The 22,046-nt window shown below is 48.4% G+C and overlaps 9 protein-coding genes across 9 annotated transcripts; 3 read left to right on the plus strand and 6 right to left on the minus strand.

Moving 5' to 3' along the window:
- Nucleotides 1–20: 20 nt before the first annotated feature.
- Nucleotides 21–1,683, minus strand: BU24DRAFT_386836 (inositol monophosphatase). Its single transcript, XM_033524938.1, has 6 exons — nt 1,251–1,683; nt 1,102–1,153; nt 948–1,036; nt 459–894; nt 276–407; nt 21–195 (listed from the first exon to the last, which is right to left on the minus strand). Exons 1-6 carry the CDS (start codon nt 1,435–1,437, stop codon nt 87–89), a joined length of 1,005 nt encoding a protein of 334 aa, XP_033388087.1. The 5' UTR covers nt 1,438–1,683; the 3' UTR covers nt 21–86.
- Nucleotides 1,664–2,553, plus strand: BU24DRAFT_419370 (Dehydroquinase). Its single transcript, XM_033527199.1, has one exon. The coding sequence runs from the start codon at nt 1,968–1,970 to the stop codon at nt 2,424–2,426; it is 459 nt and encodes a 152-aa protein (XP_033388088.1). The 5' UTR covers nt 1,664–1,967; the 3' UTR covers nt 2,427–2,553.
- BU24DRAFT_419371 (uncharacterized protein) lies at nt 2,174–3,693 on the minus strand. The gene has a single exon (XM_033527200.1). The coding sequence runs from the start codon at nt 3,598–3,600 to the stop codon at nt 2,545–2,547; it is 1,056 nt and encodes a 351-aa protein (XP_033388089.1). The 5' UTR covers nt 3,601–3,693; the 3' UTR covers nt 2,174–2,544.
- Nucleotides 3,694–3,920: 227 nt separating this feature from the next.
- On the minus strand, nt 3,921–7,116 carry BU24DRAFT_439754 (vacuolar protein sorting-associated protein 35). The gene is made up of 7 exons (XM_033530328.1): nt 6,961–7,116; nt 6,253–6,887; nt 5,658–6,204; nt 5,137–5,611; nt 4,545–5,090; nt 4,345–4,491; nt 3,921–4,288 (listed from the first exon to the last, which is right to left on the minus strand). Exons 1-7 carry the CDS (start codon nt 7,095–7,097, stop codon nt 4,127–4,129), a joined length of 2,649 nt encoding a protein of 882 aa, XP_033388090.1. The 5' UTR covers nt 7,098–7,116; the 3' UTR covers nt 3,921–4,126.
- A 91-nt stretch (nt 7,117–7,207) lies between these two features.
- BU24DRAFT_126481 (uncharacterized protein) lies at nt 7,208–8,293 on the minus strand. The gene has a single exon (XM_033520957.1). The coding sequence runs from the start codon at nt 8,116–8,118 to the stop codon at nt 7,618–7,620; it is 501 nt and encodes a 166-aa protein (XP_033388091.1). The 5' UTR covers nt 8,119–8,293; the 3' UTR covers nt 7,208–7,617.
- Nucleotide 8,294: 1 nt separating this feature from the next.
- On the minus strand, nt 8,295–9,782 carry BU24DRAFT_476801 (cyclin-like protein; the record flags this gene model as incomplete). Its single annotated transcript, XM_033532943.1, has 2 exons — nt 8,295–9,418; nt 9,468–9,782. 2 exons carry the CDS (start codon nt 9,780–9,782, stop codon nt 8,717–8,719), a joined length of 1,017 nt encoding a protein of 338 aa, XP_033388092.1. The 3' UTR covers nt 8,295–8,716.
- A 3,140-nt stretch (nt 9,783–12,922) lies between these two features.
- Nucleotides 12,923–14,980, plus strand: BU24DRAFT_386850 (natural resistance-associated macrophage protein). The gene is made up of 4 exons (XM_033524939.1): nt 12,923–13,421; nt 13,493–13,722; nt 13,771–14,039; nt 14,089–14,980. Exons 1-4 carry the CDS (start codon nt 12,977–12,979, stop codon nt 14,903–14,905), a joined length of 1,761 nt encoding a protein of 586 aa, XP_033388093.1. The 5' UTR covers nt 12,923–12,976; the 3' UTR covers nt 14,906–14,980.
- Nucleotides 14,981–15,851: 871 nt separating this feature from the next.
- Nucleotides 15,852–17,921, minus strand: BU24DRAFT_126570 (UPF0016-domain-containing protein). Its single transcript, XM_033520958.1, has 3 exons — nt 17,072–17,921; nt 16,130–17,024; nt 15,852–16,078 (listed from the first exon to the last, which is right to left on the minus strand). Exons 1-3 carry the CDS (start codon nt 17,687–17,689, stop codon nt 16,005–16,007), a joined length of 1,587 nt encoding a protein of 528 aa, XP_033388094.1. The 5' UTR covers nt 17,690–17,921; the 3' UTR covers nt 15,852–16,004.
- Nucleotides 17,922–18,730: 809 nt separating this feature from the next.
- BU24DRAFT_386855 (uncharacterized protein) lies at nt 18,731–21,722 on the plus strand. Its single transcript, XM_033524940.1, has 2 exons — nt 18,731–21,345; nt 21,398–21,722. The coding sequence occupies exons 1-2, from the start codon at nt 18,848–18,850 to the stop codon at nt 21,489–21,491; spliced, it is 2,592 nt and encodes an 863-aa protein (XP_033388095.1). The 5' UTR covers nt 18,731–18,847; the 3' UTR covers nt 21,492–21,722.
- Nucleotides 21,723–22,046: the final 324 nt, after the last annotated feature.

A 22,046-nucleotide genomic window follows, 5' to 3' on the forward strand; every position in this document is an offset into this window, starting at 1 on the left:
AAACATGAGCGATGATCAATGTAGCATTATTATTCATTGTATAGAATTGTGCCGCGAAGGCCAGAAATTGCATCTACTTCTAGCTTCTATGCACCAGGTCTCGAGTAATCCAGGTTCCTCACGCGTCTCCACACTTCTCGCACTGTTCTCTCCTGAGTTTCACGTGCAGTCTCTGTAGATGACGGTCCGGCAGGGCTAGTAATTTCGTTTCGTTAGCCACTGTAATCACGAAGTGTGCCCAATTCTAGGAAAACAAAAGGGCTGAAGTCACTCACCGAATAGCCAGGTAAAGCCTGCTTCCGAGTTTGACCGCTTCAATAGGGGCAGTAGCTTCATTTGGAGGCGGATTCGCAGTGGTTATCAACCCACCAGCCTCCTGAAGAATCGCTATACCCGCTGCCACGTCCCTGGAATCGTTTAGCTCAGCCACAGGGGGGGTTATAGTGAAGAGTCTTTACCATTCCCAGCAACCGCCTTCCCACCATATGTCGAAACTTCCCATTGCCACATAGGCAAGGTCCAATGTAGCGCTACCCAGACTCCTTACCCCATGCACCATCCCTCCTCTGCCTTGTCGGCCTCCGAGCTCGGCGGCCATATTGACAAAGCTCTCGATCTTTCGATGCATATTGCCGTCTGGGATGTCCCTTCGGTCCTTTCCCCATTCGCATGAGAACACACAACCACTGGGTGCCTTTTCAGGCATTGGGGGTATGGGGTTTCGAATTAGTGGCAGCTGTTGTGATTCGTTGAGCCAGGCACCTCGGCCAGAGCAGGACGAGAAGAACTGATTGAGGAAAGGTGCGTTGATCACTCCGACCAGCGGTTTCGACTTGTGTATGAACGCAATCGATATGCAAAACATAGGAAAGAGGTGTATGTAATTCACGGTGCCTGTAGCACTGTGAGCAAATGACCATTTTGGACCAGCCACAGCAGATACATACCATCAAGAGGATCAATACACCATGTTGGACTATCGTCTATGAGATAGTCGCGGGATGCACCTTTCGAATAAGACTCTTCGCCAACAAATCTATGCTACTGTAAGCTCAAGGATTCCTGAATATACTGCATAGATCATGTATTTGGGCCACTCACTTATGCAAGGGGTACTTTTCGGCGATCGCCTTTCTGATGAAGGCTTCAAGTTCTAGAACTATCTTAGCTACTGGGTATACAGCTAATACTGCTCACACAGCATAAAAAATAGCAGTGATATAGGTGATCATGCGAAACTTATAGCTTACCTTCATCAGTCTCTGTCACAAGATCCACGGCATTCTCCTTTTGCACATGTTCTTTCTGCTCTTGAGTAGCCCTGTTATCCCCAATCCTCAACTTCGCAGCGTCGAGCAGCATCGACCCCGCCTCCTTGCCGAGATTGACGGCGAAGGCATAGATGTCATCAAGCTCATCCTGAGAAATGTCCGCCATTGTGTCAGTGTTTTTCCTGAAAAAGATGACTCCCAAAAGCTATCAGTACGCTATGAGTAGTGTAGCTAGTAAACGAGACGACCGCTTCAAACCGTGCACGTGCTGATAGACGTTCTCAGATTCCGAGTATGGCTCTATCTCACTTGCTAATACACCACATGTAATTGCTTGAAATGCATGAATTTACCCCCACCAAAGGCTCGAATACGGACTGTGCCGGCTACCGAGGGGCACTCAAGGGAAACAGACCGTTGAAATCCGGACGGTGAGTGGCCTGCACGTGACCCATCGTGATTGGGAATGAATGGGTGGAGATCTTAACATGACGGCAAAACGCTTATCCACAATACGTGCGTCACCTCCGGTGGGATCTCCGAAAGCGTTCCGTGACACAATTGTCTTGTATTCTCGAATTGACAATATCAATTGACATCTCAAGCCTGTGCTTTCGTTCTTTTGAAGCCACATTTTATTATTACCCTTTTTATGTTATTGCATTGCTTCAATATAGCATACTTCTAGACTGCACAATGGCCACATCCATCCTCCTCATCAACGGTCCAAACCTCAACCTGCTCGGAACCCGCGAACCGGGCACATACGGCAGCACCACACTCCCACAAGTTATCGAAGCCGCAGAGAAACAATGTTCTTCTAAATCGATAACATTCGCCTCGTTACAATCCAATCACGAAGGTGTCATCATAGACCGCATCCACGAGGCTCGAGGCAACGTTGACGCCATTGTCATCAACCCGGGCGCATTTACACATACAAGCGTGGCGATTCGGGACGCATTGCTGGGCGTCGATATCCCGTTTGTGGAGATACACATAAGCAATGTACACAAAAGGGAGGCGTTTAGGCATCACAGCTATTTGAGCGATAAAGCAGAGGCTGTAATTTGCGGGTTGGGAGTGTATGGCTATGAGGCAGCCATTGAATACGCATCGAGGCATATTAAGCCCAAGGAAAAGTCGCAATCATAATGTAGTTCAATCCATTTCTGGCGAAACTGTTGCAGCCAGCCGTTTTTGAAATTTGGTGTCCTGTCTATAAGACGAATTGGGTATCTGAAATTTTAGAATGTACTGGCTCTCCCTAGCCCTATTCCATGCCTGGCAGACCATCCAACCCTCCAATCTCTTTGATGAATGTATCGAAATCTATACCCTCGTCCTCGAAAAGCTTCTTCGCCTTATTAGCAGCTTCGATTTGTCGTTCTTGGGTGAAACCGCCGGGTGCACTGCTCTCGAATTGTATCAACTCGACCCATCGGAAGAAGAGACTCTCCTTGCCCATAGCTGTCAAACGGTCTTTGAATATCATGATCTTCTTCCTGGCCTCGGTCTCTGAGCCACCATCAAGCTTCCAGCAGTCCCATACAGTCCACTGCCCAGTCTCTTGACTACCAACCCAGACGAATACACTCTTCTGTACGTTATCCAGAGTAATTTCTTTCCTGTCGATCATTTGCGCTGCCTTCGTCATGGCCGCAAAGCTCAGGTCGAAGTCTTTATCCATCAACATATAACCCGTCTTTTCTGCAAGTCTCCGTGTTTCCACAGCAGGCAAAATCCTTGTCTTGAAGAAAGGACTTTCCGATCCAGCTCTTCCCGAACTTCCTTCCGCCTCTCCGAGCAAATCTCTTGCACCCCAGCCCCTACTCTCCCTCACATATACCTCCTCGTCCCTGAAACCAGTTTTGAACCGCCAGCTGATAGGGTTTCCTGGGCTCTCAAAGAAGAAACCCCAGGGCCAAGGCCCAATTATGCGGAACAGTATGAAGTCGACCAGAAACACGGAACTCCGTACCAAAACCATCCATATGAGTTGTAGCCAAGGTGTGCTTGCGAAATATATCGTCGTCTCATTGTGGTTGCCCAGGAAGGACATCAGGATCGACCAGTACCACGGAGATGCCGCGTATGCTCTCCATAATAAAACCAATCCAATTGTGACGTTGAGGCCGACGGGAACGAAAAACACGCGCTTTTTAAACCAAGCTGGATGGTGGTCTATATGTGTGATGTAGACAATTTCCTTGTCGAGGGTGTCGAGGAGGGGCAGGATTTCGGTTGGCACAGGTGTGAATGGGTCTGGAATGGCTGATGAGGCTTTGGGGAGTGCTTTCGTCGCACGCTTGGTGGTTTTGGGCGGCATTTTGGGGCTACACAGGGTTTTGAAATTAGAACGTGGAAGAAGACATGAAGATTTTTGTTTTTGGAATATGTGTTCAAGGAATGGAAGTTGTTGACGATGCTCTCAAATTTCGGACCCAGTTTCTCCGAGCCGGCATCGTCATCATGCATCTACCTATCTATGCTCACAGAGTGGACAGCACATGCCAGAGTTTACTATTTGTAGGAATTATAGAAATTACTTTCAATTATACGTGAAGCTAGTACTCGAATGCTCTCGTAAACAGAGCTCAAACCTTATCATTCATTCGACCAGCTTTAGACAATCTGACGTCACGCGTATGCAAATGAACAGCGGAGGTGATGTATTAAAATATTCTCTGTTGTGTGATGCAGACACATCTAACTACATGCATATCGAACATCACAGTTTCCGAGCTCGCCCTACGCCTCCGGAGATGGACTCCTCGCGCTAATCATACAAAGGAGTCCCAAACAAACAATATCAAGTACATGCCGGTCGGCCATCGGAGCAACAACAATGTACTTTACTTGGGTGCTGTAATCACACCCTCGTATTCTCTGCTGGAAATGTAGTCTAGTGTACGCTGGAAGTGCTTTCTCGGGACCTCGAGGCTCGCTGCGTTTTCGTTTGATTGGAGATTAGAATGTATGAGTTCAATGAGTCCGTTCAAGTACTTCGTTGTGACCTGTATCGCATTAGCATGTATCAGGTAAAAATGGAATTGGGGGTAATGAGACATACCGCGTCGTTTTCTTGGTCAAAGTAGTACACGTAACGGTTCAGTATCTCGACGAAAAGTTCCACAGAAACAGCAGCGTCCATGCAAGCATCCGCTACGCGCAACGCACGCTGAAGGCATTCGAGAACACGTTTTCCATCGCGGTAAAGCTAGAATGGTCGGTCAGTAAGCCTATCTCTACAGCTGTAGCTGGTGAACTCACGTCTTTGGGATCCTCTTCTCCCAACGCCCGCACCTCTGTTGCCCACCACAAATGACTTGCCAGATAAACTGCACGGCACTGATCAGGCTTCTTCAATAGCTTGCTGCCGTGAAGGGCACATTTCGTTATCAAAGTGTCGTAATTCTCTTTTCCAAAATGTCTCGAAACATGCAGTCCGCCAGCGATTACACACACAGCTTGGAACTGTGCGCGCGAATCACTAATAGCCTCCTCGTAGATTGTGAAAGCTTGTGCGAAGAATTCATAGGCGACTTCCTCGAAGCCGTTTTGATCAGCGACTTGACCACAGGCGACGAAAAGACGAAGCGACAGATCGGCAGATCCGTTGACGCGAGAGTAGAGAGTTGAGAGAGCACTGTGCATGAATTTGTACAGGGCGGAAGATTGAGATGACCAGTTGTCATCAAAATGTTCACGGGCCTTGTAGCGGCGGGCAAGTTTTAATGAGGCCGTGATAAGCGCAGGTGTGGTGTACTTGACGCGCTCATTGCCTTCACCGAAAGCCTTGCGAGCAGATTGAAGCAACTACAAGATGTTAGATTGAAGTCGGCGCGATGCAGTACACACATACCTTGAACTGCGTATCATTGTCTGTTCCCTGGATGAGGTGAACTATCCGTGCCAACCATCCCTGCTCTTCTATTGTCTCATCTGTTTCCATAGCTTTCCTCTGGATGGGGCCACCGGGGTAGCCAGTTGCTTGCTGAATTCCTTCTCGGATGAGAACCTTGACAATCTCCATTACACTCTCCAGGTTCTCTACCGACGTGATAGGGGTCTGGTTCCGCAGCAGACTTCGAGCAACTTCGCCCGCAACAGCCCTACGTGTCGGGTATGGCTGGGAGTGAAGAAGAGGGATAAAATTCGGCAATGCGAGAGCTGTGAAAAGAGAAACGTAGGTCTTGATAGGTGCGAGAAGCAGGTTGAGAATCTGACTCTGAGTCGCTTGCGAATGGAGGTCAGCGCTATTGGCATATTCGGTGACTTTCTGGTTTGCAAAGCCCATGACTTGGTCAACGTAGTCAAGTCGCTCAGGGTAGATATTACTATCATAATTAGCGGTATACATTAGTCAAGATTCACGCTACTTACAGAGCAAGGTTCGCCAATGAAACGAGCAGGCCAATCGTGTCTTGTATCGGCAATCGCTGCATCTTGACAAGGGAAGCGACTTGCTCGTGGAAAATCTCAAAAAGTTTGACGTTCTTCGGTATTCCGCGATGCTTCTCGACATTCGTATCGACCTCCTCCGGTTGTTCTTCTGGTTTAGTAACAGCGGTCACTGAAGATGCTTCGGAGGCTTCGGTTGCCTCAGTTTCTTCAGGAGTCTCTTCTGCACCCGGCTGCGTTTCTTCTGAGCCTTCCCCATTCTGTTCTGGCGGTGGTGTCGGCTCGGCCTCCTTCTTTTCTTTTGCTATCCTTAACTTTTCAAGCAGGTTTGCAATTGACTCTTCCTCCGTCTTTTTGCGGTCCTCGGGACTTTCTGCATCCGATTCCCTTTGGGCATACGCCGACAACCGATCCATCAGACCTACGACGATAGCCTTAACGTTGACATGCGGATTTAAGCGGGCAACAGCTGAGAGGAATTGATCAAGCGTGTGGAGGTGGAATTCGTCGGGGAAAACTTGAGTAACAACTATTGTACTGTTAGCAAAGCTTCTAGCTGTTATCGAGCAACACCTGCCTTCAAGCAAATACTCCTGGGCCAACACATCTCGACATTGGACAATTTGTTCCAATAGAGGGTTCAAGATTTTCTTGTAATTCTCTAGGTCTACAAGCTGGCTTAAACGGACCAGGTTGCTGCCAACTAAAAGTTGGAGCTCTTGTCGTTCCTTCGTTCTTTGCTCGCGCTCCCTTGAATGTCCCTGATGCTGCAGGCGCACCCAAAGCTTGTTCATCTCCACGAAGTTGGTCAAAATGAAGCTAATGGAGTCCTGGAGGTTGCCTTCTGGGCCCTCGCCATCGCCCGATGGGAGATGATCTCGTGCCTGGCCAGCAAGGTAGTATCGGAGGAATAATCCTCGAATAGGATGCTGAACTCCGCGGCTCATCTCCATCATATCTTTCATGATCTCCTTAACTGGCGCATCCTCGATAGCCATATATACAGTGCCGACGGTGACCATAAGATAAAGGCGCGGAATAATATTTCCAGCATATTGGACAAGCTCATACAGATCGGCGAGGTGGTTCACGGGGTGGTTCTCTCGGAGGTACACGGCGAGGTGGCGGAGGGCATCGAATACGGCCATGTAGAGCTCATAGTACTGTTTTGGCCCAAGATTGCTTGTCCGTAGCTCAGAGACGAGCGTGGAGCTATGCGCATAGAAAAATCAGTAAGATGTACTGTTCAAAGCATCAATTCCCATATCCCTGGAGATGCGCATACCTGCACTTGAGCGCATCCATCAACTTGCCGGGTGTCTCGAGACACCGCCGCATGAGCATGGTCTGCTGGCGTACGACACCCAGGGCATCTTCAAGCAGACGAGCCTGATCTTCTACCGGAGGCGGCGACGACGCCATCGTGACAGAGGTTCCAAAGTTATCCGGGGTTGGTAGAGCTGGCGGATAGGTAGCAGGGTGGTGAAGCTGCAGTGTAGTACTAGCAACCTTCCTTGGCGTGCAAGGGTACGAGCTTCGTCATCACGTTATAGCTCAGGAACGATATCGGATCAGACCTGCATGTACTTGTAGCTTTGTTTTTATCTGTCGCACGATCTGATAATGATTTGACTTTATTCATTTTAAGTCGGCTGTGCGAACATATATATCTAGGTGTCTGGTAGAATTCGTGTTCGTTCACTTCGAAACGCCACCCAATGCAATATGTTCCGATTTCCCAGGCCGTATTTCCATTCCGTGCGATCCATACTCATGCCCTCATGAAGTCACTCACAAACACCGATACCCTAATCAATCTAAAATGTACATGAAAGCATCATTTCCAATTCGGTTCGAGCAACAGATTTTCCCACCAGTGGGTTTAAGCTATTAATGCGCATTGGCTTAAGTATCGTTTTGACACTCTTGATATTGTTGCTCACTAAGAGCTTGCTGCTGAAACCACAGCCACTGTCGCAAAAGTCTTGACAGGATAGTATGTATGCCAAAGGCCGTTGTCATAGTACTCGGTTGGACCGGCGGTGTCTGTAACGGTCACCGTTATAACATGTGGTGCTGGTGTCGTGGTAGGTGTTGTTGTTGAACTCGCAAGTGTAGTGCTTTGCGAAGTTATTGTGGTCGGTGTAGATGAGGTTGAAATTGTCGATGTGGAAACAGGAGAAAGTATAGGTGCTGGTTGGATTGTAGTGGTCGTCACCGTGGTTGTTGTTGTCGGCGCGGCACTTGTGACTTGAACAGTCTCCACGACTGTTGTCGGTTCAGGCTGGGTTGGTGTGGTGGAGCCTCCGTCCACATTGACAATTGAATATGATCTTGCTGGGGGAACAACGAGACGATTGTTGGGTGCATTTTCAAATGGCAACGCATTGCTCAGGAGAGCCAGTGACGAGAAAATGAAGTAGATGTGCGATTTGTTCCACATGTTGAAGTCTTTGTGTTGTTGTTGATCGAAGTTGTGTTGTATGTTAACCAGCGGGGATGAATGGCAACGTCCCGACTAGGTTGAGATCGATGAGGTAGACTAGTGAAGAGGAATACGACCCCGCGATGGCCTTATGCGATATAAAAGACATTGTGACATTTGTTAATGCAATAATTGTGATGGCAGGAAAGTCGATGGCTGGTGTTGCTCTCATGAGGCTGGGAGGCATGGTCCGTGCACCATACACCCAGATCGCTCTGAAAGTGGGAACATGAATGAAAAGTGGATCTAATGGTTGAGGAAAACAAGTTTAATAATTGAAACATTACGCATAACTTGTAACTGGAAATGAGGAGATGACAATTTTAGTATTAGCAAGCTTTCAAGCAAGTGGGACGAAGAGAAATAGATTTGTGCGTCTCTCTAAGAGCCAATCTGTGGAAAAGAAGAATAATTGGAAAGATAAGAATATCAACAGGCGGATCCTGACCCTGCCAGCCCAGGGGTATCTTCGTTATAAGCAATCCGCAAACGCCAGCCTGCCATGAAAATGCAAGAGAGAATCGTTGACAAAGGAGTACTAAAAGACAAGGCCGTCCTACCCGTCCAGTTCGCCCTCTTCACTCATCTCCTCGGCTCCGTGGCCATTGCCATTACCGTTATCATTGCTGTTAACGTTGCCATTGGCGGGCGGCTGATCCGGAGCCTGGCTGTTCGTTAGGCTCATCGGCGTCTCGAAATCAATCCCGTCCTCAGGCGATCTTAAACCTACATATATAGATGCTTCTCCATCCTTGCTGGAAGATGCTTCATATATATCCGCCATCAGATTGCAGGCTCGTCGAATGTCGCGGAGTTTGATCAGCTGCACTTCCCACCAAGGTTTTCCATCCTCATTTGGTAGTTCGACTTCCACTAGGCGGGCGCCTGCATAGAGGGAGGCGGCGGCAATCGTCCGAGATGTGAAAAGTAGGCAGATTTGTGTGAGGCATGAGTCGGATAGAAAGGCCCATGCAGCGTTGCGCAGCTTCTTGTTATGCTCAACTCCGTAATATTTGAGCATGTCGTACATGATCTTGTATGGCGATTCCACGCTGAGATCAAAGCAAAGGGTCTCCAAAACAACATCCTCAGAGTAAAGTATCGTGTCTCGCCACTTCCAGAAATCTTTCGTCTGTTCATCCACGAGTTTGTTTGGATCCTTCAGAGCTACTCGGACGCAGGCAATGACGAGCTCCTTCATCTTTCGACAGTTCTCTTCAACCTTGGTGGCTAAGAATAAAGTGGTGGCGGCGATTTGCTTTTCAAGAGTCAGCGAACAGTAACAAAACCCATGAGGAAGCACGTACATAGTGATGTAATGCTTTGTAGCCTGGCCGATTCTTCAATGAGTTGCGCATCAGGAACCGGTTGAAGAAGACCGCGGCAGTACTGAGGGTGGTTTGAGGTAGCTTCAGCATCATTCCTACTTGTAGGATGAAGTTTACACCTTTCCGGCGCAGTGTTCGCTCTTCCTCGGGGGTGATGCCGTCAACGATTGAGGGGGCTTGAAGAAGCTCTTCGTCGGTGAAAAGCCATTGCTGTTCCGCCTCTACAACAGCAGGCGGCGGTGGACGGGGGCGTTCGGGGCGCGGGGCGCCAGTATCGATAGCAGTTGATACCATCGCGGGTGGTAGAGCTGTGTCTTTTGCGACAGTCGAAGAATCGTCAGAAGGCCGTGGCAAGCGGTGAGGTTTTCTAAGTCGAGGGGACGGGGTGGGTGGAGAAAAGGTGCGCAGTTCGCATTTAGAAGGTCGGCAGGTCGTGGTGAACAATACTATTGATCGCCTCAGCTTTCGGTCGTACAATAGCTAGCATATCTTCTGGGTGAATGGGGTGAATAGATGGTGAAGTGAAGACGATGACTTTCCACGCGGCCAATAATACCGAGGCGGCGAAAAGCGCACGGGCCCATCACTCCCTGTCCCTGTTCATCGAGAGTCTCCCACTCCACTTTCACAGGCATGACAGCATCGATTCATGCCGTACGTTTTTATCTGAATCTGACGTCATATTATGTTCTGAAAAGCATTGCAGGCACTCCGATCGTAGATTAAAATATGTACCGATCGAGATCTTCCATGGTAGAGTTCGATGGTGGAAGTGCGTGCTGAAGAGCGAATGTCGATTGTGGTGGGTATACGGCACTTCTACCAGGCGTGCCAGGGTGGATCCCTTGACGCTTCAGAGATGCGTTTGACTGCTCAACGATAACGTAACAACAAACTGCTGTGTAAGCTGTAGAACGCGCAGCAGCAAGGCATTCACTTATCTCACGCGTCGAAGTTTGCTCGTTCATTGAAAGATTCTACCAATTGTTTATTGCCTCACCTGATCAAGTTCATCAGTCTCTCGTCTTTTATGAGGTATGCTAATCTACCTCGTAATCTACAATGCCGAATATCATCTTCCTAGACGCGTATGATATTTACTCGTAGAGCACATCCCTATTCGACATTAGTCTTGAGGCTCGAATTCATCCATAATAAGTATGAATTGAGTTGATTCCATAGTCGGATGGATTTGGTGGACTGGGGATTCCGATTGTCAGCCAAACCTTGCATCGACTGACTGAAGTCCCTAGTTATTGATTAGTGTTTTGAGTGATTGTGCCGACTGAATACTGAGCTTTAAAATGGGCGATTTGGGTTCTCCACGGTCGACTAGGCCTCGTTGTGTTCGACATTCTTTCCTGTAATGGACAGAGGCTGCGTACAGTTCGTCAATAATCGTGCTTTCAAACCTCCCCTTCTGGCTGGTCTATGTGCCTCCTCGAATACCTCTTTCTAGATATTGAAAACAGAATCGATCCAGCGCTTTTCTTGTATCAAGATGAAAATCCATATGATTGCAATTTGATAGAAAAAGAAGACCTCCACCGGTAAGGCAATCATGACTGACCTTACCAACTCTTGAAGCTCAGAAAGTCGAGCCCACCACACCAATGTTGTTGTTGAAGGCCACGCCCTGAAACAGGATGGATATCTTCATTTGACGAAGATCCTACACATCGAAAGAATTCTTAGCCCTGTATAACGAGGACTAATTTAAGGGCATGTAGAATAGTTTAGTAGATAATGCATGAAAAAATATAGAACTAACCTGCTGATAAAATTAAACTCTAAAGTTATCTAATGTAGAAAAGGCTTACAGGGTGAAAGCAGACAAAATGTGATAAAGAAATCGAAAGTGCAGCTTTGTAAACCTCATCCTTCCTCATACTACGTATTCCTAATACAGTAAAAGATAAATATTGCAGTTTAGCCTTTAAAGTATGTTGTAACAAGGACTGTAATTTAAGAAATTACGCTCGCTGATTACATCCTGCAACAATACTTCAGAAGTACCTGAACACTCTGTCTTCAAATTCCGACATTTCTAGCGATCATATTTCAATCACGCATACAACACGTTCTTGACACCTCCCAGTGTCACTCCAGAGAGCTACATTTATTCCAGAAACTACCATATTCAAAAACCGCGACTTAAGACAGCTGATGCATCCAGAAGGCGACCCAAATAGTCTACCAAGGGCTCCTTCAAACCGATCCTCCGACACAGAGCCTCATTGTACGACAAGCTCAATTTTGACTTCTACTACGGAAAACTTGGCGGGATATAATATTTCCAAAACGATCGGCGTCGTTTACGGCAGCTTCACGATGGTTCTCAAAGATATCAAAGCATCGCTCAAGTTCGGTGGAAATGGAAGCAGTGCGAAGGCTTTAACGCATGCAGTTTACAACGCACACCACCAAGCTGCTGAAAGGATGTGCAAGGACTGTGCTAGCCAAGGCGGAAATGCAATTGTTGGCGTCAGTTTTGGTGAATCCGAGATGCTTGGTTCTGTGTATATCAGTGTTTATGGAACCGTAGTACTTGCCCTGAAAGAGTGAAAAGAATAATTAATTCAGAAACAGGATAATCGTTGAGAACTTATTATAGTTGTTGCTTCTCATAGTTGATTTCTTGTCCCTGGGAACAAGCCCAATAGTTGCTGAAATTGCAGTGACAGAACCTCTAACCAACAAGCCCGCCTGGATGAATAGTAGTGAGGGTTATGTATCAGTTTAACAGCAAATTGAGCAGTCTCTTTGCACGTTTAAAAATGGAAATCTTTTTCCAATTGATTGAACAGCACCTGAATCTTCATCGCCAAAGACCATTCATGGTGTCTATATTCTTAATCTGTACTTCAGAGGTAAACCGTGTTATGCTGGCAAGAAATTCGTGTTCTTGAAGTGGCTTTAAGTGCGCAACAGATGATAGAACCCCTCCGCCGATTGATAATTCAAAACTTTTGAATTTTAATTATGCTATTTTGGTGAATGATTATTGAACCACCATACATTTGATAAAGTAAGGGACATAGGTCCGGATCCTGAAGTAACATGTAAGAAAAGCTTCTGTATTTGACTTTGATTTTGTAGCAGAGGTGTTCTTGAATATGCATTACTCTATCAGGAAGGAGTATTGGACCTCCTATGTTGGAGAAAATATTATAGGAGCTAATACTCATTAAATTTATACTATACGACTAAGCGAATGTCAGGTGATATTCTTAAAGCGGAATGCTCATCTGTCAAAACCATCTGCAAAGGGTTCGAGCAGTAGTTGCCCATGGGTACGAAGTAATTGATGGTGGTAGCTAGAAATTGTGCAGTTCGGGAAGATCGGGATCCGATTCAATTGGCCAATTGCTGGAAAATGATATGTCACTAGTAGAACAACGGTGTCCATGTTTCGACGTTGCCGGCAAACCAAACTATTTCCTCAAACATTTTCGTACTCAATATCACTTCATTCTCTTCTTTTCGTGATGAATTGTCCCTCACGTGCCGATCCTTCTGATACAGAGGGCTGGAATCAGAGCCCAAATACTACCCTCATTGCTGACGCAACGACCAGGGCTGGCCTTAACCACAGTCAAGCTGCTAAATTGCAAAGACACCATAAAATAGGCCCTACGGATGCAATCGCATCTAGTATAGAACCGACCGAACTCCATACAATTGACGGAACAGACAGTACAGTTAAGTCGAAGGCGTTCGATGGCCAGGGCAACGATGTCATTGGTAAAGGCAAACGTTCGGGAACCATCAATGGTGACGCACCTGGCAACCCAGACAGGAATTCTGACAGCGTGATTGGCACCTGGCGTACCTCGCTGCGTGTGCTCACTAGAAGAGCTTCGAACATGGTAGTCAAATATACGAAATTCATCGGACCTGGTTTCATGGTTGCCGTTGCGTATATCGATCCTGGTAGGCAATGTCTCACACGGACCATTCATGTCTCAATTTACCCAAAGGTATCTACTAAATCATGGCTCCAGGAAATTACGCGACCGATGTTGCTGCCGGTGCTTCTTTCAGGTTCAAACTTCTGTTTATCGTGTTAATGTCGAACATTTTCGCTATATTCCTCCAATCCTTGTGCATCAAGTTAGGTTCTGTCACGGGAATGAACCTCGCTGAGAATTGCAAAGCAAATCTCCCGCCATGGCTTAACTATGTCCTCTATGCCTTTGCAGAGTCCGCAATCATTGCAACCGATATTGCAGAGGTATGCTCTAAGTTTCTCTATAGGCTTCATCTTATCTAATTGTAATAGGTTATTGGCACTGCCATTGCTCTCAATCTACTCCTTGATGTCCCTCTCGTTGCGGGCTGCGCTATATCCATTGTCGATGTGCTCATCATTCTAATTTTCTACCGTCCTTCTGGCACAATGCGTGCTCTGAGAACGTTTGAGATCTTCGTAATGCTCCTAGTCATCGGAGTCGTCATTTGTTTCTGCTTTGAGCTCAGCAAGATTAAAGCACCTGTTGGAGATGTTTTCCGCGGATACTTACCCTCTTCTACATTAGTAAAGTCACAAGCGTAGGTGAGCCTTGACCAGCCTTATCATCTCTTTGCTAACAGCCATAAGTTTGTACCAATCTTGTGGTATCCTTGGAGCTACTGTCATGCCCCATAGTCTTTACCTGGGAAGCGGCGTTGTCCAGCCGCGCCTACGCGAATTCGATATGATCAACAACACATCAAGGACACTGGAGACGGACTCTGTTGACGACCGAATCAAGTACAAACCCTCTTTGGCCGCTATTCAATCATGCATGTTGTACAGCATTGTCGAACTAGCATTCACTCTCTTCACTTTTGCTCTTTTCGTTAATAGCTCCATCCTGATTGTTGCTGGTGCATCCCTCTATGGCCTCCCCCAAGCCGATAACGCGGACCTCTTCTCGATTCACAGCCTCCTCTCTCGGTCCATTGCGCCCGTTGCTGGTACCTTGTTCGCATTGGCCTTGCTACTGTCAGGTACCTCGGCGGGTATTGTATGCACAATCAGTGGTCAGATGGTCTCTGAAGGCCAGCTCAACTGGTCACTCAAGCCATGGCTCCGTCGCCTCATCACCCGTTCAATTAGCATCACGCCCAGCATCATCATTGCCGGCTCGGTGGGCCGCGAAGGGCTTGGTAAAGCGCTTCAGGGTTCTCAAGTGGCGCTGAGCGTTATTCTACCCTTTGTCAGCGCTCCCTTAATCTGGTTTACCTGCCGTGAGAAGTACATGAAAGTGGACATACTCGACGAGAATGGGCCGGTCGGGACGGGAGATGAGGGGGAAAGACATGTTCAGATGAACAATGGCTGGGTTATGACGATTTTTGCACTCCTGATTTGGGGTGTCATTGTGGTTATGAATGTGGCGCTCTTAGTGCTCGTCGGTCTGGGTGTTGCTTAATCGCACACGTGAAAAGTTCTTAATATCGTATATGTTGTACGAGAGTAATATCAAAGATGATCTGAAGTATGCGGGAAAAAGTACGTAGAATCTTGAACTAAAAGATGTTTCTGCGATTTTGCGGCTTGGTGACGACTTCATGGTCGTCCACATAAAAAAACCTATCGTCATGTTCTGCGGAGATGGGACAAACGACGCAGTCGCGTTGGCACAGGCCTCTCTATCGGCGTCCACATGAACGAGGGAGCCGATGTCGCCAAACCTGCTGCAGACGTCGTTCTCATGCGCCCGAGCCTGGCCGGTATCTTAATCGCAATCGCTGTCAGTCGGAAATCGATTAGTCGCATCGTGTTTAACTTTGGCTGAAGCTTTGTGTATAACGTCTTCGCCATCTTGCTTGCAGCAGGGGCTTTCGTTCGCGCGAGAATCCCACCGGAGTTTGCTGGGTAACTCGTTAATGTGCTGCCGGTAGTTGGCGTTGGAGTGCTACTCAAATGGGCAAGAATCTGAGACATTCATGGGGTGGCAGCTGGTGGCGTCTTCCACAAAAGAATAGAGGTACACGAGTGCTCTTGGATCAAGAAGCCTATATTTAGTGTTAGCAAATTCTTACTCCTCTGGCCCTGCCTCGGAGGCCATGGCTTGTAAATGATAGACGTGAGAGCAATGTGTACAGCTTTGAGGTAGTGTTGTGTATGGCAACCTATACTTACTACAGCCTTGCCATCGCTTTCCTCTCACAAAGACAGGCTGTAGTACGCATGGGAGGAGCAACTAATTATCATTGTTCCTAAAGAGTACAAAAAGACGATTTCGATGCATGTGCATTGTGCAACCAGAGAGATGGACAGAAAACACCCAAGAACACCAGACAGATTTCCCCGTTTTGACAGCCGTTTCGTACCATGTGTGATTCCAATAAGAGATAGAGAGAGCGTGTGTTTGTGTATGCTTGTGAGGTGACGGATTAATATTACAGCATCGAAGGAAAATGTGGTTGTAGCGGGGATAGATATTCGGAAGATCGATGGCAACCGAGTATGTAATATAGTGTTGGCAGGTATGTCTTGAGGAGCTGATATCTCGATAAAGGTACCATCTATTCGTGGTATGCGGCTTCGAAAAGGTAGATAATGCCAAATGCCAGGAATGCAAAAGCGCCTCCCAGTGTGACTGATATCATGTTAGCAGTTGTTTAATTAGTTTGAATGTACTGAGACTTACCAACACGCATGCTAACTTTGCCAGCAATGGCACGCCCGCCGATAACAGCAAGAGCAGTGCAGCAACCATGGCCTATGACAGCACCTCCGGTGACCCACCAATAATCAGATCCAGCTGCCATCGCAATAGTAGCAATTTGGCTGCGATCTCCCCACTCTCCAAGGAAAGTCATAATGAATGTTTGCACCCAAGCCGGGCTAAGAAGAAGAGAGAAAAGATTGTTGAGACCACTCATAGCCTTTGCGACCGATGAGCCATGTGGCGATGGGGATCGTGCAGGTGAAGATGAGGGGCTACGTGCTGGAGCAGGGAGACGGGAATTCGACCTTGACCGTCGGGCACGGCCGGATTCAAGGGCATATGGAGAGATGGAGGATTTTCGTCGTCCATTTGCGCGGGCAAGTTGCTCCTTCTCTTCCAATTCCATTTCTACCTCTCTCATCTCCTCGCCCACACCTTCGCCGGGGCTCATGGCTAATCCTTCACGCATCAATTTAGCACCAAATACCAGGAAAAGGACGGCGGCTGCGAAATGTGTAAGGCGTTCAGGAATGAGCGCGGGAAGGGCGTGTCCGAGCACGGCAGAAAGAACTGTCATGGCGATGAGCGCAGCGAAAGCGGCAGTGAAAACAACCAGTCGAGGGTGACGCATGGCCATCAATGCAGCGACCAAGAATGTCTTGTCTCCAATCTCTGAGAAGATGATCATGGTGAATGAGAGAACGAATGAGTGGAACGGTCGAATGATGCCCTCCGGATCCTCATTATCGGAAGAATCATCGTATGCGGTACTGTGCTTCGGAGACTCGGTATCGAGCCCATCGACTTTAGGGACGGATGGGGGCAATGGGTTGGGAATGTCATCGTGGGGGGATTCGGGAAGATCAGTAGGTTTCTGGTATTGTTAGCAAAGTGGTTCACAAACGAATGTATGCGACGTACCTCTAGTCCTTGGGCACCGAGAACCCGGGTCTGCGTGGGAAGGTTGAGTTCGTCTAAGAATTGCTGTTGCTGATCGCTGTGTGGTAACGCAGGAGCCTCCTTCGGCGATTCTGGGATTTTCTCCACTTTCGAACCTGTCCTATCTTCCTGTTCTTTTCGATCTTTCTCTTTGGCGGACACACCACCCTCTGTGCCAGTATTTCCCGTAGGTGATTTCCTGTCTGGATCGTTCATGACCCCATCGTCCTCCTCCCCGAGAGTAGCCCACTCTTCTTTTGTCAGCTCCTTCGTGGGAGTGTTGATACGAGTGGCCCCCAGACGCAATTCTTCAATCGCGGCAGGCGTGTTCTTTGGAGTAGTGGGTTTGTCTTCGACATAAGGTCCTTCGTGGGGCTTGCCATCGAACCCATCTACAGGAGCGTCTTTTGTTCCTTTCGAAGCGGGGGCCGGGGATGGGGAAGGCAGGGCTGTGAGGTCTGGGTATGCTGGTATGGCCGGGCGCCCACGGGCAATCTGTTTATCGTCGATATCGAGGTCTTTCGCGATCGAGGCAGCGAGAACCTGGAGTGTAGGAAGGAGGAGGAGGAGCGCGGGTCCTCGGGAGTGTCGTAGCCTCATGGTGATGGCGAAATGTGGACAGGGGAGGGATCGGTAGTAGGTAGTAGTCGGGGTAGAATAGTTGAAGGAAGGTAAAGAATGTGATGGAGAAAGGAAAGAAATAACGTCGAGGAGAAGACAAAGAATCCGACAAGAAGTTTCGACAGGCCTACAGGCTGCGTCGCAAAATTGCACGGAGGTGGCAGAGAGATGGTGGTAGTACAGAGCTGGATTGTACACAGTAAGGCGAAAGGACGAGTGGCTGATACGAGGATACGCGCAAGGGGCACGAATCAAAACCAACACTACAGCTCGTAATATCTAGGTAGAACGTTTCAATGGGCGATGTCACTGGCGGGTCGAGAAAGGGGTTCGAGGAAGTGGAGAAGGCGGATTATGGAGCACGGTAGTGGTTGAGGAGGAGAGAATAAGTAAATATCGAGGAGTGTCCAATCTGGACTCCCAAAAAGGCCCTTGCACGTGCGACTATGATGGGATAGTTCCACGCTGAACAAAGATTTCAAGGTTCATTAAAAAGAAGAGGAGAATTGTAACACGGTAGCCATGGACAATTTGCGACACGATCCAGGGCAATGTGACACTTGGAGATGCTCGAATGTGAATCCGTCCCTGAACGCCGATGCCCCCTGCCCGCCCTGCGACCCATGTTTCTAAATCGAGAGCATCACGTGACAACATCCGTAGCCTTGCCCGAACTATTCCTATTGTAGAGTCGTGCCTAAGGCTTGTACAGTATTATCGTCGAAATACATGAAAATAAAGCGCGGCCACCCACCATTACAACATCATTAACAAACTTGTTATTTAAACAGTTTCTACGGAGTAGGTTTCGCAGATATAACCGAAGACAGTAAATATAATCTTCGAATAGTTAATAGGCTGCTTTTGTCGTCTAAGGGTTGCTTGTTGATGAGGTTGATGTAGAGGCCCGTGTGTCTTGTTTTCATGTTCCTCGACCCCTACCGTACTCGTATGGGACTGCCGAATGGCGGAATGCCGGATGCTGTCCCCATGTTTTGGTCCACTAACCAATGTTTTGATGATGATCTTGACGTCTGGGCACCCATCACAAGTACACCCCTCGCGTTTTCATGCTCCGCACTCTCTATTTACTCGTCATTACAGTCAACCCTATGCGCAACACTGATTTGATCAACAATGGCTGAGAGGAGAGGTGTGCGCTCTTCGAGTCGTCGCATTACCCCAACTCCGCAGGTGCAAGATGTCGCTCCATCCCAACAATCCGCGCGTCTGTCGCGCAAAAGAACTACCCGGAGCGCCAGTCGTGAAATCGAATCAGCAGTTCCAGCAGTCAAACCCACGCGCCGCAGTGCCCGACAGGCCAGCGTTGCTAGCGACAGTGGTCTAGATGATCAATCGACGCGTATAACAAAAAAAAAGGGACGGAAGGAGCAGGTCTCGGAGCTCACAATTGTCGAGGAAGTGGAGACGCCCATTGTGCTTGACCGCACTTTGCAGACGCCTCCGCGCCCTCAAATCGATGTCTTGGAACTTCATCGCTCTCCTGGTGGTCTTTCACAAATGTCTGGAACAACTGCGATCACCTCAATGTCCGTCACTGAAGCCGAAATGCTGGAACCACGCTTTATAGTACGCCACCTCCCCAACTTATATGCCGTTTCGACAACATTTCTGCACCATTTAGCGCCGAAGGATGGTCGCATTGAAGACGACGACCACAACATACTGGAGATGCAAAAGCCTGATTCCGATTTTATTCAGGACTATCGGGATTTCGATGCGGACCTGGAACTCCGTCTGAGTAGATACTGCGCAGAGGAACGGCAGGATGGGACAACGCGCTACATCAATGTGCGCGCTGTTGAGCGGGCGATCGTGGGTCCTGATCGTCAGCCCGAATCTGTTGAACCCGGGATCGATATAGTTCTCTACCTTGCCAACCTTGCCATCTTTGCTAAGCAGATGATTGGAACCGACAGATCCCAAGAAAGGATATGGGAGGATCTTCGTCCGCTCGACAAGTATCTTTTCCCTTCGTTATTCATGAAATCCTTGACTAGCGCATCCCGGAACGGCGATAAGAACCATGGAGAAAGTGGCTTGGCCAAGGAAACATTTACATTGGGCTTGGAACTACGAACACAACTAGCAATATTGGTCATGGAAAGGGCATCACGAAACTCTAAATTCAACCCGGATGAGGAGCTTGACGAGGTATTCTTGGCATCAGAGGGTGGGCCAGGCCTACTCATCCGTGGCTGGGACGTGGTTGGTCTGTCGGAAGAAGACAGTGGGCTCCCACAAGAGTATAAGGACCTTGTTCTTACTCAAATGAAAAAGATACGACAATATTTCCCCACTGATGCTCAATCACTCGAACGCGGGGAGCTTGTTAATCAGGAATATCTCAGTGCCGCATTTCCATGGAGATCAACAATCCTGCAGCTCTTGCACTGGGTGCGGTTACGGCACAAAGAACTTCAAGAAGATGTTGAGTCACTCGGTGGCATCACATCGATCGTCGAGAAGGTTCGACTCGAAATGGAACGACCTCGCACCTTAGAGGAGCAGCCCGTTGTGAAGCCTCGCAAAAGCCGAACTTCATTCGGACGTGGTCGGAGACGAAGCAACCGCAGATTCAATCCGGATGATCCTGCGAATGATGCCGGTGTCGATGCCTTGCTGGATAGAGAGAAAAGACGCACTGTGCAGGAACGGGAACAGGTGCAGACGTTGCAGCCGGAGCCGCAATTCGAGCAACCAATCGAGCCAGATCAAGACGATGGGTCAAACGGGACATTGGAAGACATAGTGCAACAGAACCTAGAGGATGATTACCAACCGATCTTAAGAGAAGAAGCAGAAGACCATCCGGACGAGGCTGTAATCGTGCCCGAGGCCATGCCTTCAGGTCCCCCGTCATCAAGCGCTGCTTGGGCCGACATGTTCCAGAACGGGAAGAGGTCAGCGAATAAAGAGAACCCGAAACGTTTCATTGACCGCCAGGCGAACGCTCGTGAGGTGGAGTTTGGTACCGGTTTCAATGACACACCGCCGCCTCCAGAACCTTCGGAGAAGGGAAAGCAAAAACAGGCTGAGGCAATTTTGCCTCGGAAGCGCCGCATGCCGTTCGAGGATAGTTCCAACGAGGATGACGCATCTGAGAGGATTGAACGCAGCGTTGAGGACGACGATGAGGACGACGATGACGATGCCTTCCAAGCAGATGATCGCACGGCCAGGGTCCGAGAACGGCGTGAGCAAGCACCCGTGAAGAAAAGGGTTCGTCTCGATCCCAATTCTTCGGCCCCAACAAGCCATCAACCCCAAACTCAACGTCGAGAACGCGATGCTAGCCCAGCACGAGTGGAGGCACCGCCTGTGAGTGCCACTGCGAGGGCCAGTGAATCCCCACCCCCATCAACTTTCCAGGGGCTCCAGCAGCTGTCACAACTCAATCAGCTAGCACGGGCGACTGGCAGAAGAAAAGGGGCCCAGACTCGAACTGAATGGACAGCAGAGGCGGAGCAGGCATTGATGGATTACATGCGCGAAATGCCCCAACAATACTCCAGGATTCTGAAGGAGGACGCACGTGAACTTGGCTTGCTACAGGATCGAACGCAAGTGAATTTAAAGGACAAAGTTCGGAACATGGCTAGGACCATGATCAGGTACGTTTCCATCAATGATTATTCGAGATCTCTTGGGTATTGACGTGAATAGGTCTGGAACTGGTCTACAACCGGGCTTCGAAAATGTTATTACTCCAGAAAGTAAATTCGGCAGAGAACTGTTAGAAGAGGGTTACACATGGTAGCGAAAGGAGCCTGAATGATTATTTTCGATGGTCCTCCACTATCTCGAAGACTGCCCGGTCGACCATTGGACCTATGGGCTTTCAGGAGTTGAAAGGGACTGGCGTTCTGTTTATAACTTTCTATGATACCACAATGGGATAGGGTAGTTGCTTTTCGGTATGGCGACGGATAGATCCAAATTATCCTTCAATTGATCTAAGGCGGTTTATTATTTAACAATATTATTGTCTCATCACTGCACTTGGTCGACATGGTAGTTATCACACGAGTGATGCCTCGTTGCGGCAATACCGCTCGTGACCATTCTATGATTACTTATTTTCCGGCATTCGACGGTTGAAGCCCCTCCCCGAAAATTCGACGCCAGTAGAAGAAGGGGAGGAGTAATCTGGCAATTAGTGCAATAGGTGGCCCCGAGCGCCGAAGAACATTGTCTCAGCTGTTGGATGCGCCGTTGATATTCGTAGTCTGGGGTGGTGTGCAGCGTGCTCCCAACACTCAGCCAGGGGCAGATCCGAGGTGCAACACCACCACTCAGAGCACATTACCGAGCT

The sequence above is a fragment of the Aaosphaeria arxii genome, assembly GCF_010015735.1.
Source record: "Aaosphaeria arxii CBS 175.79 unplaced genomic scaffold BU24scaffold_2, whole genome shotgun sequence".
NCBI classification, from domain to species: Eukaryota; Fungi; Ascomycota; class Dothideomycetes; order Pleosporales; genus Aaosphaeria; species Aaosphaeria arxii.